General features: G+C 50.9%; 1 protein-coding gene and 1 pseudogene across 2 annotated transcripts; both read right to left on the bottom strand.

Moving 5' to 3' along the window:
* Positions 1-107: 107 nt before the first annotated feature.
* Prrt3 (proline rich transmembrane protein 3) lies at positions 108-8,284 on the bottom strand. 2 transcript variants are annotated; one of them, XM_057768986.1, is made up of 4 exons: positions 8,091-8,284; positions 3,453-4,497; positions 3,111-3,266; positions 108-2,255 (listed from the first exon to the last, which is right to left on the bottom strand). In XM_057768986.1, exons 2-4 carry the CDS (start codon positions 4,438-4,440, stop codon positions 484-486), a joined length of 2,916 nt encoding a protein of 971 aa, XP_057624969.1. In that variant the 5' UTR covers positions 4,441-4,497; positions 8,091-8,284; the 3' UTR covers positions 108-483. The 2 variants fall into 2 exon arrangements, with proteins under 2 accessions (XP_057624969.1, XP_057624975.1); XM_057768992.1 differs by lacking the exon at positions 8,091-8,284 and adding an exon at positions 7,915-8,082.
* Positions 8,285-14,481: 6,197 nt separating this feature from the next.
* On the bottom strand, positions 14,482-16,318 carry LOC130870972 (60S ribosomal protein L17-like; annotated as a pseudogene).
* Between the last annotated feature and the right edge of the window lie 456 nt (positions 16,319-16,774).

Here is a 16,774-nt window from a genome sequence, read left to right as displayed (position 1 = left end):
AGCCAGAGGCAACCTTCCTCAGGAAGGCTCTTGGTTCCTGTGGGTCAGGGCTTCCTGTCTCTCCCGCAAGAGTGTAGGATCCTGACTTGACCAGGGGGAGGCATGAGCCTAATCGGAAGGGTTTATTTCTTTGGCACAAAGAGGACAGTCAGTCTGGACAAGTGAGGTGCATCTATCTCTCCACACTGGGGAATCAGGAGTACTTGGTCCCTATTCCCCATGATCAAACCATGCACGTCCACCCTGTATTCCGTGTAACTCACAGCCTCTGTGCAAAATATCTGCTGAAAAAAAAAAGAATAGAAATATTAAAAAAGCAACAACAACAAAAAAAAACCCGAGTCTGGTGAATTCAAGCCTTTCTGTCTCCAGGAGCTGCAGTCAGGTGGAGGTCCCAGAAGGCCAGTTTTTCAAATGCTCCACTGTCTTGGCTCGGCGACTTCATGTGGACATTGAGGGGAGGGTCCAGGTCCTCCCTGGCAGTCAGAGCTCTATGGTGTCACTGGAGGCGCTGCGAGATTCGCTGGTCTTGCAACGCTGTTGGCCCTCACTCTGGGGCTCCCCGGCCCGGGCAGGAGCAGGGGCTGGGGTAGGAGCTGGCAGCAGCTGAACCGTGCTGGGCAGCTCATCTAGGGGCAGGCTGTCCACGGACGACAGCCCGTGACGCCACGGGTTCCAGCTGATCTTGAGCGAGCCCTTGGAGAAGCTGTCCAGGGAGCTGCCCGAAGTCCCCGCGGCCGCCGCGCTGCCGGGCGGGTCCACCACATGCTGCGGGAGCGACTTGCGCAAGCACACCTCACTGAGCGAGCGGCAGCGGCCTCGGAGCAGGGAGGCGCCCGCGCCGTCGAGCTCAGCGTCAGGCTGGCTGCCGCGGCGGGGTCGCAAGGCACCCCCTGACGGCGGCGAGGCCAGTCCACGGAGGCCACAGCGGTGGAACACGCTGTCTCGGACCAGGTGCTCCCGGAAGAGCGCGGCGTCGATGCTGCGGCTCAAATTAATGGGCGAGGGTGGCCGCAGATCCAACTCGCTCAGCGACGGCGCAGGCCCCACACTGCCGCGGGACACCCCGGGGCCATTCAGGCGACCGCGACCCAGCGATGCAGCCGAACCCCAGGGTCCGGAACCAGGCGTGGCGGGAAGTCCACCTTCCGCAGCGTTGCGAATGAGGCTTTTGCTGATGTCCAGGCCGCCTGTGGCCAGGCCACTGGGACCCGCATAGCAATTATTTGGTCTCTCGGGCACCTCGCTCTTGCCCGTGGGCGCGGGACAGGCCAGGCGTAGCAGCTTAGCCCAGCAAGCGTGCTCCGTGGGCGGCCTGGGACGCGTGGCGGCCAGGGCGGCCAGAGCCAGGGCTAGGGCCCAGGTCAGCTCCAGTAGGCGTAACCAGAAGTGCACACCCCACCAGGCCCAGGAGAAGCGACCCTCCCGGCCGGGCCCTGGGTACAGCCAGAGAGAGGCTGCTAACTGCAGACCACTGGCCAGCAGCCCCAGCGAGCCCGCCACAGCCAGCAGCCGTGGGCCTGGACTGGCATCCCAGCCCCGGGGGCCTTCCAGCAGGCGGCGACGGCACAGGCAGAGTGTGCCCAGAGCGACCGACGCGCCCCAGGCACAAGATAAGCCTTGCATCAGGAGGTTGAGCACAGGCCTGGTAGAGAACAGGTCTGTGGCCAGCAAACCTGCGGCATGCACCGGTGCCACGGCTCCCAGCAGAAGCGGCTTCTGTAGAGGCTGTGGCAGCCCGGCACCCAGGCCTAGCAGGGTGAGCGCTGCCAGTGCAGTGAGTAGCAAGGGGAAGGGCAGGTTGTATAGCACCAGGCCGGCACGTACTCCCAGCCGTGCCTGAGAGCCGTAAGGATCTGTGAGCATGTAGGTAGATCGCAGCCCTGAAGCCACCAACACCAGCATGGCAGCCACTAGTGCCAATCTGGGTCCCGCTAGGGTGGCTGCCAGTGTAACCAATGCCAACAATGCTGGAAGCAGGAAAAGCACTCCCACCCCATAGACATGAAGCTCCCAGGAAAAACTCAGCACCCGCCGCAGGGGTCCCCAACGCAGGGGAGGTGCAGTGGCATTGGCTGGGGGGCTAGAAGCTGGGGCTGGAGCCATGGAGCTGGTTGAGGGCTCCGGAGGGGGTGGTTGGCCCAGAGCTCTCTGTGTGGTGACTCTAACAAGGCCTCGCCGAGATGTCGAGGGGGCCTGGACAGGGGGTGCTGGAGGGTGGCTTTGTGGGCGACCCGGCCATTCCTCGGCTTCATCTGCAATAATAACAATATTAAAAGGGTTCCCTGGGAAGTGCTGTTGAGAGTGGTCTGTGGGGGCTCATGACTGTCGTAGGAGGCAGGGGCAGGAGGATCAAGACTTTAAAGCAATCTTCAGCTACATAGTGAGTTCAGGATAGTCTAGGCTACTTGAGACCCCCATCTCAAACAAACAAACAAACAAATAGGAAACAGCAACAACAGAATCCCAAACACACACACAGAGTGCTTTTGATTTTTCCATATTCAAAACTGTAGTTAGTAGATTAATTTTCCAAGGACAGCTGTCAAATGAAGATAATATAGCACCTGCCACAGTCATTGGGTCAAGACTAGGGCACAATGTCTAGTTTGGTTCCCACTGGCTAGCAAAGACAAGACAGACGTAAACTTCCTTTCTTCCCCTTTTGTGTGTGGGTGACGGGGTGGGGGCAGGATAGTGCTGGGAATTGAACCCAAGACCTTTCCTATGCCAGGCAATAACTCTATCACTAAGCTGCATCTCTAAGCCCTTGCCATTTTTTGATTTTGAGACAGTCTCTATGAGCCTTGAACTCATTACGTAGTTCAGGCAGGTCTCAAACTTGTGATGCTCTTGTCTCAGCATCCGGGGTGCTGGGGTTCCAGGTGGGATGGAGGCTGACTGCACAGAAGAGCACTCTAGCTCAGCAGAGCCAGTGTCTGCTACCGGAGTTCCCAGTGAACTCTGGTTGATTTTTCTCAGCCACTCAGAGACGGTCCTAGCCAATGCCTGTAAGCAGGTGCTTTTCTCCATTTAGCCCCGGGCCCTCCGCCCCATCACGAAGCACATGTTCTTGGTAACTCTCCCCTCACCCCTAGCCATGGCCTCACCTGGCTGCAGGGCCCTCGGGGGGCTCTCCGTTCCATTTGCAGCTTGAGCAGAGTTTGGGAGATCAGGGATGAAGGACTTGGGGGTTTCTGGAGCCTCCATGGCTCCTCTCACTCGCTGTGGGGAGATGGGATCTGCTCCGTTCATCGAGGCTATGGCTGAAACGGCAAGAATAGTCACCACCTTGTCTGACTCTCAAGCATTCCTCCGAAACCAGTCCCTCAGGAGGACGGCACTATCATCCTAACTTGTCAGAAGGAGGGAATGACACCCAGAGTTACACCTAGCTGCCTGGGACCATCAGTCCTCACGACCCCACTCAGCCCCCTCATGGTGGTACCTACCTACTCTTAGCTGCTCATCAGAAGTGTCTGAGGTTGAAGGTGGTATGGACTGGGGTGCTGAGGAGTCTTGTCCACCAACGAGGTCAGTCTGCTCAGGTTGGGGTCCCAGAGAGCTGACTTCCCAGGTATCCCCAGCTCCTGTTTTGGGGGGCTCAGCTGGCAGCTCCTCAGGAAGAGGAAGACTTCTGGCCAATGCCAGGTCTACCTGGGCTCCAGGCTCTTGAATGGATGCTACCTCAACTGGGGATGGTAAGCCAACCTCGGAGGCTACTGGATCCTGCTGGGTGAGTAGGGGGCCCTGGACAGCCTCCTGGAGGTCCTCTTCATGCCCATCCTGCTTCCCCAGCACTATCCTCCTCCTAACATCTGTCTCAGGTACCAGAGTGTGGGGAGAGTCCTGGTAGTCCCAGGGGAAAGCCTGTGGGAAGGGGGTCTTGGTTTGGGCCATTAGATCCTCATTCCTAGCTGGCTGCTGTCCTGCTGGGCCTCCAGGCTTCTGTGGGGCAGTGGAAAGTGTGGTTATCCTGAGTTGAGGGCTGGGAGTTGTAGCAATGAAAGTGAGATGGGGTGCTCCCACTGGGTGGGGGGCAGGTGCTTCTGACTCCAGAAGCTCCTGTGAGTCAGGAGGTCCTGTCCAGCCTTGGGAGGTAAGCCCCCGGACCAGCTGGAGATCATCAGTTATTAGGAGTCTTTCACCCTGGCCCCCAGGGTCTCCTTTGGGTCCACGCAGGGCTGGTCCTAGGGGAGAGTCTGCAGGCCTCTCGAGGCCATCAGCAGGGGCCTGGGGGATACCACTGTGCCAGGAACTCTCATTTCTCAGCTTCTCCCAGAAGAGGTCAAAGGTCTGTGGCTCTGATGGGATCAAGTGGGGTGCTGAATCCTCAAGTGGCCTGGGAAGGCCTCTGGCCAAGGCAGGGCCAGCCCCCAGGCATGGCAACAGGGAGAGCAGAAGGAGATGACATGCAGAGCCTCGGGAGCTAGGGGCCATGGTTTAACTCGACGCCTGAGTGTAGAGCCTTTGACTTCTAGAGCTCACTGGATAAGCCTACAAAAGGGAAGGGAGAAAAGGTAAATCAAAGAGAGATGGGGTGTGAGGGATGAGGGGGGTCCCATGAATTCCTCAAGGGACTGGTGGGAAATAAGAGAAGCATAGGCAACAGCATCACCCATGCTTACTGAGTCTCTGCTCACAGCACTTGTTTTGCTCTCAAACCGTCTGACTCCCCACTGCTCTTGGAAGAGAATACAAGTTCTATTCCTGGCCTTCCTAGGCTGTGGCCATGCCAGGTGGCTCAGTCGCTGTCCCATATTCAGTGGGCTATCCTGACACTCAGGGCTCTGCTCCCTCAGCATGGAATGCCGTCTCCTTCCTCTGATGAAATGACAGTGCCTATGCAGTCCTGGTTGGCCTGGAACTCACTAAGCAGACCAGGCTGGCCTTGAACTCACAGAGCTCTACCTGCCTCTGCCTTCTGAGTGCTGGGATTAAAGGTGTGTGCCACCAGGTCCAGCCTTTTGAACATCTCTTTAAATTATGTCTATATGTATCTATATATAATTTGATGGGGATGGTTGTATATATATTAAGTGCAGCATCTGTGAAAGCCAGAGGAGAGTGACTGGCTAAGCCATCTCTCCAGTCCCCTGAAATCAGGTTTTAATTTTTAAAAATTACATCTATGCATTTAGTTATGGGGGATATCTGCAAGTGTGTGGAGAGCAAGACAATTTGTGGGAGTCAGTTCTCTCCTTCCACTGGGGTCCCAGGTATCAAACACAGGTGGCCCAGCAAGCCTCTTTACCTGCTGAGCCTTCTTGCCTGCCCTGAAATTAGGTTTATTAGGGTCCAGCTATGATAAGAGACAAAGAGGAAGCTGGACGGTGGTGATGCACACATTTAATCCCAACACTCAGGAGGCAGAGGCAGGTGGCTCTCTGAGTTCGAGGCCAGGCTGGTCTACAAAACGAGTTCCAGGACAGCCAGGATTGTTGCATTTAGAAATCCTGTCTTGAAAAACCAATAAATAAAAATAAATAAATAAATAATAAAAGGGGGGTGTGCTGGAGAGATGGCTCAGTGGTTAAGAGCACTGGTTGCTCTTCCAAGGGTTCCATTCCCAGTAACCACATGGGGGCTCACAAACATCTATAATGCCCTTTTCTGGCCTGTAGTGCAGACATAGACAGAACAGTGCATACATAGTAAACAAATACATTTTAAAAAAGAGAACGAGGAATGTGCTCTGTATTTGAGGAAGGACCTGAGTTGGAATACTGGCATTGTGTCTCCTGGGGGAGCTACTTTGCTTCTCTAGCATGTGTAAATGAAGCTAACAAGAGTGTCTACCTCAAGGGAATTCATATGAAGCATAAAAAATGAGACACATGAGGCTCAGACCCACAGTAGGAACTTGGTGGTATTCTCCTTAACCTTTGTCTAGACAGCTTCTTTCTGCTGTACCCTTCACTAGTACAACAAATAAACTGGGGATAAAACAGTGAACAAGATTGAAGAGACTGCTCCCTCCCCAATGTGGAGAGACCATTCTAGATAAGATGAATAAGAAACGCTTTTAAAGTTAAGGTCTTGCTGCCAAGTCTGATGATCAGGGTTCGATCCTTGATCAGGACCCACATGGCAGAAAGAGAAAACTGGTTCCCTTGGGTTGTTTTCTGACCTCCACATATGCATCCATGCACACACACACATGCGCATGCACAGATACACTCGATACACATAATTTTAAAAATGTTAAAGTTTAGCCGGGCGGTGGTGGTGCACGCCTTTAATCCCAGCACTTGGGAGGCAGAGGCAGGCGGATCTCTGTGAGTTAGAGGTCAGCCTGGTCTACAAAGGGAGTTCCAGGACAGGCTCCAAAGCTACAGAGAAACCCTGTCTCGAAAAACCAAAAAAAAAAAAAAAAAATGTTAAAGTTTAGCTATTGAGGCAGAGACAGGAGGATCTCTGTGAGTTCAAAGTCAGCCTGGTCTACACTGCAAGTTGCAGGCCTGCTACATAGTGAGACTCTCTAAAATAAATGAAGTTTAGCTTTGAAGGAAATAATACGGGATTAGATGATAGTCTCCACAGGGGGTGCCAGGCACCTCTCTGAGGTGACACTTAAGCTAAATGGTAAGATGATAGAGCCAAGCATTTTTTATCTGAAGGAAAAGCATTTGGCAGAGGGAATGGTACATGCAAAGACTGTAGAGCAGGGGTCAGCTCAGTGAGCTCAGGACATATTATCTTGCCAGGTGGTTGGTGGTCAGCAGCAGAGGCTGGGCTTCAAGGGCCTTTGAAGATCATCACAAGGATTGGGGAGCTTGGACATGATGAGGTCTGAGGAGAAGTTGTTTTAAGAGAAAGAGGTCAGAGTGCCCAGGGAAGACAAAAAGGTAGCTTGCATTAGCACAGACCCCCTGTGCCTGACTCTCCCTACCCCAGAGGCAACACCCCTGTATAGTGTCTCCTGTTTGCCACTGGCGTGGGGCTCCTGTTTCTTTCATTTCACACCTCTTGCCCCTGTACCGGCCCCGCCCAGGTGGATATTCCTACAAGGTCCCTGTTCCTGAGTCCATCCTTAAGTAGGCCAGGGAGGCAGGAGGTGCCAGCAGTAGCCAGCCAGCTGAGGACCAGCTGTGTTAGGGGTAGGTGTGTTCTTTTCCTCTTGGATACAGCCGCCTTTGGTGGCTCAGACTCTTGGAGAAGCCAGCTGGTAACTCCAGATACCTTTTCCAGGAGCTCTCCAGGCGCATTGGAAGTCGAGGGCAGTTTCAGGGGACTCACGGATTTCTTTAGTCCAGCTCCAGCTTTACAGACTGCCTTTAAACCTTGATAAGGTCTCTCTCAAACATGTACTAAGCCCCAGGTTTTGCTCATGGCCCGGGCTGTCGGCTGGGGACCCATAAAATCCTCAGTTCTAAGGCTGGAACTAAGGTGTGCTAAGGAAAGACTTGGCGCCCCCTGAGGGGGGTGTAGGTGGATAACAACGCCCTGTGTTGAGTTTGCTCAGTTAGGCTCCTGTTATAAACCTGGGTACCCATACAATACTTCCCATACAAGGAGCGAGTACTCATTAGACAGGAAAAGAAAGGGGCAACCAAGAGTCAGAGAGGTTGAGCAACTTGCCCAAGGTCGCACAGCCAGCGAGCACTCGTACTAGAGATACCGAAGCCCAGAGGGCTCATCTTGCACAGGAGCTCTGTAGGCTTTGCAGAGGAGAAGGCTGAGCTGGGCCTTCAGTGAATAACATGCCATCTGCCTACCACCCCCGATGCAAGACATGTGGGCACCTGCAGTCCAGGCAGGAGCTCGCCCAGCGGTGGGGTCCCATGACTGGAGAGGTCTGAGGGGAGGTGAGAGCAATCAGCCGCAGAGACTAGGTGAGAAAGGTGGGGGGAGGGGAAGCAGGGTGAGGGCCTCCGCAGGACAGTCTGCAGGAGCTGGTCCATCTCGGGTTACCTCTCTTCCTCCTCCTCCAGCTCCGCTCCCCCTGGCTCCATGCCTTCCCGCAGCGTCCCGGGTAGGGGGTAGGTACAGTGCAGGCCTGACCGCCCACGCCCGCGAAGGGGGTTGTAGGCCTTGCTCCTCGCTTTCCTGGGTCCCGCCATCACCCCCTCCCTCGGCCAGCTCCTCACCTGCGCGCTGCACCCGCAGCCCCGCGTTCACCTTGCGCGCGTCCCTGCAGCCTCTCCGTGCGCCGCATCCTCGGTGATGCTCAGGCTTGGCCAGCAGAGCCCAGCGCTGCCGATCTCATCGCCGATCCCGCCCACAGGAGCGCGGGATACTTAACCCTTTCCCTTGGGGTTGGACTCTGCCCACTGTTCCTCACTGCCCCTCTCTCACACGCTGCGCAGCTGACATGGTGTCAGAACCCCGTGGGAAACCCTGCAGCGTCCTCTATAGAGCCAGCCTTATTTGCATAATCTCCTAAACCAGGGAGCCCATTTCCTCAGGATTCCTACAGGCATAGGTAGATCCTACCTACAGCCTGGCGTATCTTCCAGGTCTTTCCTAGGGCGTATTAAATAAAAACGAGTCTACACTTTATAATTGATCTTATAGCTTGCCCTTCCCCCCATGATTTTACAGTATTTTCTGACACATTTTCTAAGTAGCTGCCCCTAGATCTACTTCCTTCCTTTCTTTAAATTGTTTTTTAGTGTATGTATGTATGTATGTATGTATGTATGTATGTATGTATGGGGGGTAACGGGGGGGCTCCTGCATACCACACCACATCTGTGGAGTCAGATTTCTCTTGCCGTATGGGTCCTGGGCAAAGAGCTCAGGTCTTAGGATGGGGGCAAGCTTCTTTACTGGCTGAGTCAGCTTGGCTAAATCTGCTTCATTCTTGTCTTTGCTGTGGCGATTCACAGCACGTGCTCAGCTGATGTGTAGAAGTCTTCCAGCCTTTGTGGTTGGCCACTGTACTGTCTTAGTCACTGTTGTGTTGCTGTAAAGAGACACTAATGACCAAGGCAACTATTATAAAGAAAGCATTGTCTCAAAGATTTAATCCATTATCATCATGGCAGGGAGCATGGCAGCACCCTGGCAGGCAGCAGAGCAGTAGCTGAAAGGTAGCTACATCCTGATCCGTAGGCAAAGAGAGAGACTCTGGGCTTGGCATAGGCTCTTGAAACCCCAAAGCCCAACCCAAATGACACACTTCCTCCAACAAGACCATGCCTCCTAATCCTTCTAATCCTTTCAAATAGTGTCACTCTCTAACTAGGCAGGCAAATAAATGAGCCTATAGGAGTCGTTTTTATTCAAACTGCCACAGATACCTTGTTTATCTTCAGCCTCTTACACAAGCAGAAGAAAGGGAAAAGGCCCGACCTTGCATTCCACATGGTAATATATGGCAATCTAGCAGAGATATGGTTGGAGCTGGGGTTCTGCACATGTTTGGGTCTCAGAGACACTACCAAGTGCTCCAAGTCCTTCTGGGCATTATTCCTAATACTCATGACCATTTTCTTTTTTCCTCCCTCAATGCTGGGAATTGAACTCAGGGCCTCATGACTGTGAGTCAAACTCTGTACCATTGATCTCTATCCCAAGCCTGCAAATGGCCACTATTCCACGGAATTCATTCAGGAAAAGCCATACAAGAATGTCTGTGGTCGTGAGAAATGCTGAGGAGACATTTCCTGTGGATTGTTATTCACTAAAATGTTGGTCATGTAAACTGTAAAAGCACTATGGGCTGATTGTATTCATTCAAACAACAAAGAAACCCCCCCCCCAAAAAAAAAAACTGTTGTCTTGCCTGGGTTCTCTCCCTCCCTCCCACACCCCAATGTATTCACAGTTTTTTTTTTTTGTTTTTTTTTTGTTTTTTTTTTTGGTTTTTCGAGACAGGGTTTCTCTGTGGTTTTGGAGCCTGTCCTGGAACTAGCTCTTGTAGACCAGGCTGGTCTTGAACTCACAGAGATCTGCCTGCCTCTGCCTCCCAAGTGCTGGGATTAAAGGCGTGAGCCACCACCACCCAGCTGTATTCACAGTCTTTACCACAGTTTCCTTTGCTTATAAAGACAAATGCTCCCAGCACTTGGGAGATTGAAGTAGGAGGACCGGAAGTTCAGCCTCATCCTTGCTATATTACCAGTTCAAGGCCAGCCTGAGCCACACCACTGAGACCCTGTCTCAACACACACACACACAGAGAGAGAGAGAGAGAGAGAGAGAGAGAGAGAGAGAGAGAGAGAGAGAGAGAGGAGAGATCCTATATGGCCAGAAGTGGTGGTGCATATTTGCAATCTCAGCACTTAGGAGGAAGAAGAAGGAGAGGGTGAGAGAGAGGGAGAGGGAGGAGAAGAAGAAAGAAGAAGGAAGAAGAAGGAGGAGGAGGAGGAGGAGAAGGAGGAGGAGGAGGAGGAGGAGGAGGAGGAAGAAGAAGAAGAAGAAGAAGAAGAAGAAGAAGAAGAAGAAGAAGAAGAAGAAGAAGAAGAAGAAGAAGAAGAAAGAAGAAGAAGAAACAGCAGCAAGAAGATAATCAGTTTGAGGCTAGCCTGGGCTACATAGCAAGTTCAAGGTCAGCCTGGGATACAGAGAGACCCTTTCTCAAGTTTTTTAAGGACAATTGTGGTGGTGATTACCTTTAATCCAAGCACTTGGGAGGCAGAGGTAATTGAATCTCTGTGTGTTTGAGGCCAGCATGGTCTACATAGTCAGTTCCAGGATAACCAGGCTATAAAAATCTATCTATCTATCTATCTATCTATCTATCTATCTATCTATCATCTGTCAATCATCTATCTTAGCATGCATTTTAATAGAATGAAATTACACTGTGTATATTATTCTTTTTATTATTATTTATTTATTTTTATTCTTTTTTAATTAAAATTTCCACCTGCTCCCCTTTTCCCATTTCCCTCCCCCTCCTCCCACATATTGCCCCCTCCCCCCACTCCCCTCCCCCTATCCCCACTCCTCTTCTCCTCCCCCCACTCCATTCCCCCTCCCTCTCGATACTGAAGAGCATTCCACTGTGTATAATATTCTATAGTACAGTTTGCCCTACAGTATCTGTGTGGAAATTTTTTTTTTTTTAGTTTTTTGAGACAGGATTTCTCTGTGGCTTTGGAGCCTGTCCTGGAAGTAGCTCTGTAGACCAGGCTGGTCTCGAACTCACAGAGATTCGCCTGCCTCTGCCTCCCAAGTGCTGGGATTAAAGGCGTGCGCCACCACCGCCCGGCTCTGTGTGGAAATTTTAACACAATCCCAATGCACTTTATCCTCTTCTCCCCCTACTCTTTGTTGTTGTTTGTTTTTGTTTTGAGACAGGGTTTCTCTGTGTTGCCCTGACAGTCTTGAAACTCACTCTGTAGATCAGGCTGTCCTTGAATTCACAGAGATCTGCTTGCCTCTGCCTCCCTAATATTGTTCTAATTAGAAAAAAATTCTGAAAATTAAGAGAGCTTGGATTAAAGGTGTGTATCACTACCACCTGGCTGGGCACACTGATATTCAGACATTCTCCTTATTCCTCTGCTGACTGACGGGTAATCGATCAGGTTGCTTAGAAGCCATTTTCTCTTTTGAACACAGTACTGTGTTGAACATTCCAATTCGTGGAGGCTCTGGGTCCTTGACAATAGATCCTGGATGATCTGATTTGGGTCAATATCCATCTATCTATCCATCCACCCTGTAGATGCTTAGTAATGAGTGTGACTCTTCATTTAATTTTGCTTTTCTATTCACCAGTATCCCACACACTATGTACTTTTTTTGCAATCAGAAAAATGATGGATACCATTTTTAAAAAGAAAAAGGAAGGCCAGCAGATGGCTCAGCACATAAATATGCATGTCTGATGACTTAGCTTGATCCTGGGGACCCATATAATAGACGAACAGAACTAGGTCCCAGAAGTCGTCCTCTGGCTGTCACGTGAGTGCTGGGGCATGAACATGCCCTCAATAAACAAATGAAGTCATAAACATTTTTAATAGAAATGATTTTTTAAGTACAGAGCTAGGGAGGCAGAGGTAGGTGGATCTCTGTGAATGTGAGGCTAACCTGGTCTACATATCAAGTGCCAGGTCAGTCAGAGTTATACAGATCTTATCTGAAAACATCCACAAACCAACCAACCAAACAAACAAACAATGAAAAGCTTGGGTGTGGCTTTAGTGGCAGAGCAGATGCTGCAAGAAGTCACAGCCCTGGGTTCCAAACCCAGCAGTTTCTCCGGTCTCCGTGCTCAAGGAATATATACTACGTGATTAAAAAGAAAGGAAGAAACGAGAGAGAGAGAGAGAGACAGAGAGAGAGAGAGAGAGAGAGAGAGAGAGAGAGAGAGAGAGAGAGAAGAAAGAGGACAAAAGAAAACAGTTTTTCTTTTGCCGGGCCGTAGTGGCACACGCCTTTAATCACAGCACCCAGCCTCTTTGTTGTCGGATGGAGACAGCTGTTCTAGTCTTGCCTGATGCTATCTAGATCTTGGTTCTCTATATAGCAGGTAATTGGCTTTTTTGTGTGTGTGGGGGGCATCCAGATCTACTCCCGTTCCTTAATTCCTCCTCGTTTCCTTTGGGGGAACACGCTATGTGGGAAGGAAGGCAGTCCTGAGGGTGTGAGGGTAGCTGAGGGCTTCTGGCTCTTCTCCTACTGCCTGCCCAGTGAATCTCTGTGGAACAGTGTTGTGTGTGTGTGTGTGTTGTGTGTATGTGTGTGTTGTGTGTGTGTGAGTGTCTGTATATATGTGTGTGCATGCAAGTATACATGTAAATGCCAGAGGTCAATCTCAGGTATTCACCTTGTTTTTGTTTTTATTTATTTGTTTACTTGGTTTTTTCAAGACACGGTTTCTCTGTGTAGCCCTGCCTGACTGTCCTGGAATTTGTTCTGTGGATTAGGTTGGCCTCAGACTCACAGATCCACCTGCCTCTGCTTCCCAAGTGCTAGGATTAAAAGCATGCACCAGCACTGTCCAATTCTCCTTGATTTTATTTATTATGCGTGTTTTGCCTGTGTGTATGTCTGTGCACCATACACGTGCCTAGTGCCCTCTGAAGCCAGAAGAGGGCAGAAGATACCCTCGAACAGGAATTATAAAGGCTTGTGCACTGCCATGTGGGTGCTGGAAATTGAATCCAGGTCCTCTTGCAGGGGCAGCCAATGCTTTAAGTGCTGAGCCATCTCTAGTCCCAGACTCACCCTTTTTTGGGACAGAATCTCTCAGTGGTCTGAGACTTGATGATGAAACAAGACTGGGTACGCAGTGAACCCCAGGGATCCACCTAGCTCCGCCAACCCAGCGCGGACATTATAGGCGAACTGCTACCATGCCTGGATGTTTGCATAGCTTCTACGGCTCAAACTCGGGTCCTTGTGTTTATGTGGAATGCACATTACCAAATGACCTATCTCCCCAACTCTCTGGTGAGCCTTTTAAAGTGTTACCATCCCTTGAGCAGACAGAGCAGTCTGCGCAGGCCTGGCTTCCCTCCTCAGGCCGTGTTTGCCCCGCCCCCCTCTGCGGCACTGCTGCCCTCTTTGGAGTGGGGCGCTTGATCCCATGAGGTTTCTAAGATTGAGACTCCGGATAAAGACAGGACGTTCTGCTCCCTTTGGCCTGAGGCCAAGATGAAAACTGACCGCTGGAGGGAAAGAGGAGACCTGAGGCACAGAGGCGGGGGCTAGTGGGGAACTCTGGCTGCAGGTGCATATTGGGATGGTCTCAGCCTAGAAACTGTCCTCATCGCCCTGGAGGCCTTTGGGGGTGGGGGACACTGCTGATGCCATCACTTAGTCTGTGACAAACGTGCCACATACCTACTGCACCGTTCTTTCGGTCTCCCAGCAGCTCTGGGCATCGCTGTGCTTGTAAGCAGATGCTCAGAAAGGTAAAGGAACTTGGTAAAGGTCACACAGCAACTACCAAGTCACAAGACTGACTTTAGAGCCAGGCTCGGATAATATCCTGTCCTCCGTGTGAGCCCTGCTCCCTCCAACTGGGATGCTGTGCACTAGAAGCTTCCAAAGTAAGAGGAACCAGAGAAGGCGGGGAGGTGTGACTGGCAGGAAAGAAGCCTCCCAGAGTAGACAATGCCGGGAACCCTGGGCTGCCATCATCACTCTGGCTGGCTGCTCTAGCATGGAAACACAAACAAAGCCACAACAGGTGGAAGCTGGGGCAGGCTGGGGAGCTGATTCAGTGCCCTGCCAGCTGTCCTCATCTCCGAGGGCATGCTGTTCATCCACTAACCTGACTGCAGCCTGAACTCATTCTCAGATTTCAGCTTTCCCCACAGTACCAATCCAGCAACTCTGATCCTTTAAGAAAGTCAACTGTTGTTAAGCCCAGCATTTTAAAACCAAAGTTTCCCAGCCCTGTTCCTTCTCACTCCCAAACCCCATTCCCTAGCCCCAACTGCTGTTTTTTAACTGTCTACTAGTCCTGTCTTTTTCTTCTGGCATTTATATCTGCTTCAAAAGTATTAGACTTTGGTCGCTTATATCCACTGATTTTTTTTTTTAATTTTCATCTGCATTTATTTTATGCTGAATTTATCCCCATGCCATAAGTTTTTGTTTCTTCAGTTTCTTCTGGGATGTTTTCCACTTCTGTGCACCCTCCTCTTCTGGCTTTGGAATAGTTTGTTCCTTCCCAGTGAGGAGCATCTCAACGAGGCAGGGGGAGCTTATGTATGAGCTCTATAGGTTCGTTGGCGCATCTTAGGTGCTTTGTCCACTGGATGTGTTCACTGACTAGAGGACCTACATCCTTCCGTTCAGCATTGCTCTCTGCATTTTCAGGCATGTGCAGCAAATATCCAGCACTCTTTCTTGGCCATCGACCCTGTGTCCAGTCCCACTATTTGGCCTGGGCGCACCTACCAGCTCAACCATCACACCGCCAGAATGGCACACAATGCTTAAAGTGACATCTTTGAGACACTTGGTGGATTTTTAGATACGCATGTCCCTGATGGCCGGGGCCAGTTTCACGGGTGTTCTTACAGTGAACCTGAAGATTTGAGCCTCTTAATTTGCATGAATTTGTAGGATTTTCTGGGTCAAGAGAGGAGGGAACCAGCTTCACACGTCATCCCAGGCTGCTCACAGGAAGAGGAAGATCTATTTTTCTTTTGTTGAGTCAGGGTCCCTTATGTAGCCCAGGCTGGTTTTGATCTTATCTACCTGCCGCTGTTTCCCAGGAACTGTGATTACAGGTGGGTCTCATCATGCTCAGCTATTACTCATTCCTTATAGATTTATAGTATTTTTGAGGCAGGGTTTCATATAGCATAGGCTGGCCCTGAGCTCCTCATCTTCCTGCCTCCACCTGAGTGTTGGAATTACAGACATTTGCTAGACAATTACCCATCGACTGTGTTGGAGACCATGTGGCAAATAAATACATATTCTTTACGTGTTAGAGATGCTTACAGGAAGGTGTGTGAAACGATCCAGTCAGGATCTGTTTACTGCAGTACTAGAGACTGAATCTGGAGTCTTGCACACGCTGGGTAAGTGCTCCACAGCTGAACTGTGTCCTCATGGCTTCAGCGTACCTCTCCCCCCCTTTAAAGATAGGGTCTCGTGTAGCTCTGGCTGGCTTCAACCTTACGACATAGCAGTCTGGCTTTGAACTTCCAGTCCTCCTGCTTCTACTTCCCAAGTCCTTGTCCCCCAAACAAGCTGTCCTCCTGAAATGTTTGTTTTTTTAGGTATTTTTGAGGCACTGCCTCATTAAATTGCCCAGGCTGGCTTTGAACTTGTAGTCCTTCCTCACTTGTCCTTCTGACGGGATTTACTTTTAAAACAGTCTAGCCCTGCCGGGTGATGGAGGCGCACACCTTTAATCCCAGCACTTGGGAGGCAGAGGCAGGCGGATGGATCTTTGTGAGTTTGAGACCAGCCTGGTCTACAAAAAGGTTTGGGCGATTGGGAGATACACATGAGACTAGCAAAATATTGATAATTATCAAAGCACAACAGATACATGGGAATTTATTAGACCAACTCTTGTGTCTCAGATTACATTAAAGATGAAAATGATTTTTAAAAAAAAGCAGGAGAAAAAAAGGGGGTAGGCAGAACTGGCTCAGCCATCATTTTGATTAAATACCTAAGGAAATCAACTTAAACAGAGGAAAGTTTTATTTGGGCTCTCAGTTTTGGAGGTTTTGCTCTGTGGTTGGTTGTCTCTGGTTTCCGGACCTGTTGGGAGGCAGGAAAGGCAGAGGAAGAGCTGTAATGATGTTCTGTCCCTTTAAGAGACAAGCCACGCCCCCTCCCTATCTGCCGAGGCTGTGTGTGTGTGTGTGTGTGTGTGTGTCCCACCTCTCTGCTCTTCTCCCTTTCATAACCTACTAAATAAATATCCAACCTCACTCTGCATGGCTGCCTATCTGTCTCTCACTCATCTGCATGGCACCCTGCCTGGATGCTGCCTACAGAGACGTGCGGTGTGGTCTTGTGTGTCATCCCTGCCTGGGACTGGCTGCTCTCAGGAACCCCTGCCTGCCCCCACTTGGGGACCTGTGGCATGGTCTCATGGCCCGCTGCCCACTGCAGCCACTCGGGAACCTGCAGCATTTTACTTTTACCGTTACAAGAACTGCTCAGAGAACAGCTGCCAGGAAGCAGAGAGGGCAGGATGGGGGTCTTGACGCTGTGAAGGGCAGGCAGCTCCAGCAGGTTGAAGACATGAAGTGATTGACTGGGGATATAGTGGTGGCGGCGGAGCATGTGCTGAGCATGTGTGAGGCCTTAGGTTCAGTTCACAGATTGCATGTGTGTGCAGAGGTGGACATGCACACATGCATGGAATGAGACCCTGGAACACTTTATTTAG

This window comes from Chionomys nivalis, chromosome 1 (genome assembly GCF_950005125.1).
Source record: "Chionomys nivalis chromosome 1, mChiNiv1.1, whole genome shotgun sequence".
Classification (NCBI taxonomy): Eukaryota; Metazoa; Chordata; class Mammalia; order Rodentia; family Cricetidae; genus Chionomys; species Chionomys nivalis.
Note: the sequence above shows the minus strand (reverse complement) of the source record. Positions and strands in the feature narration are given on the sequence as shown.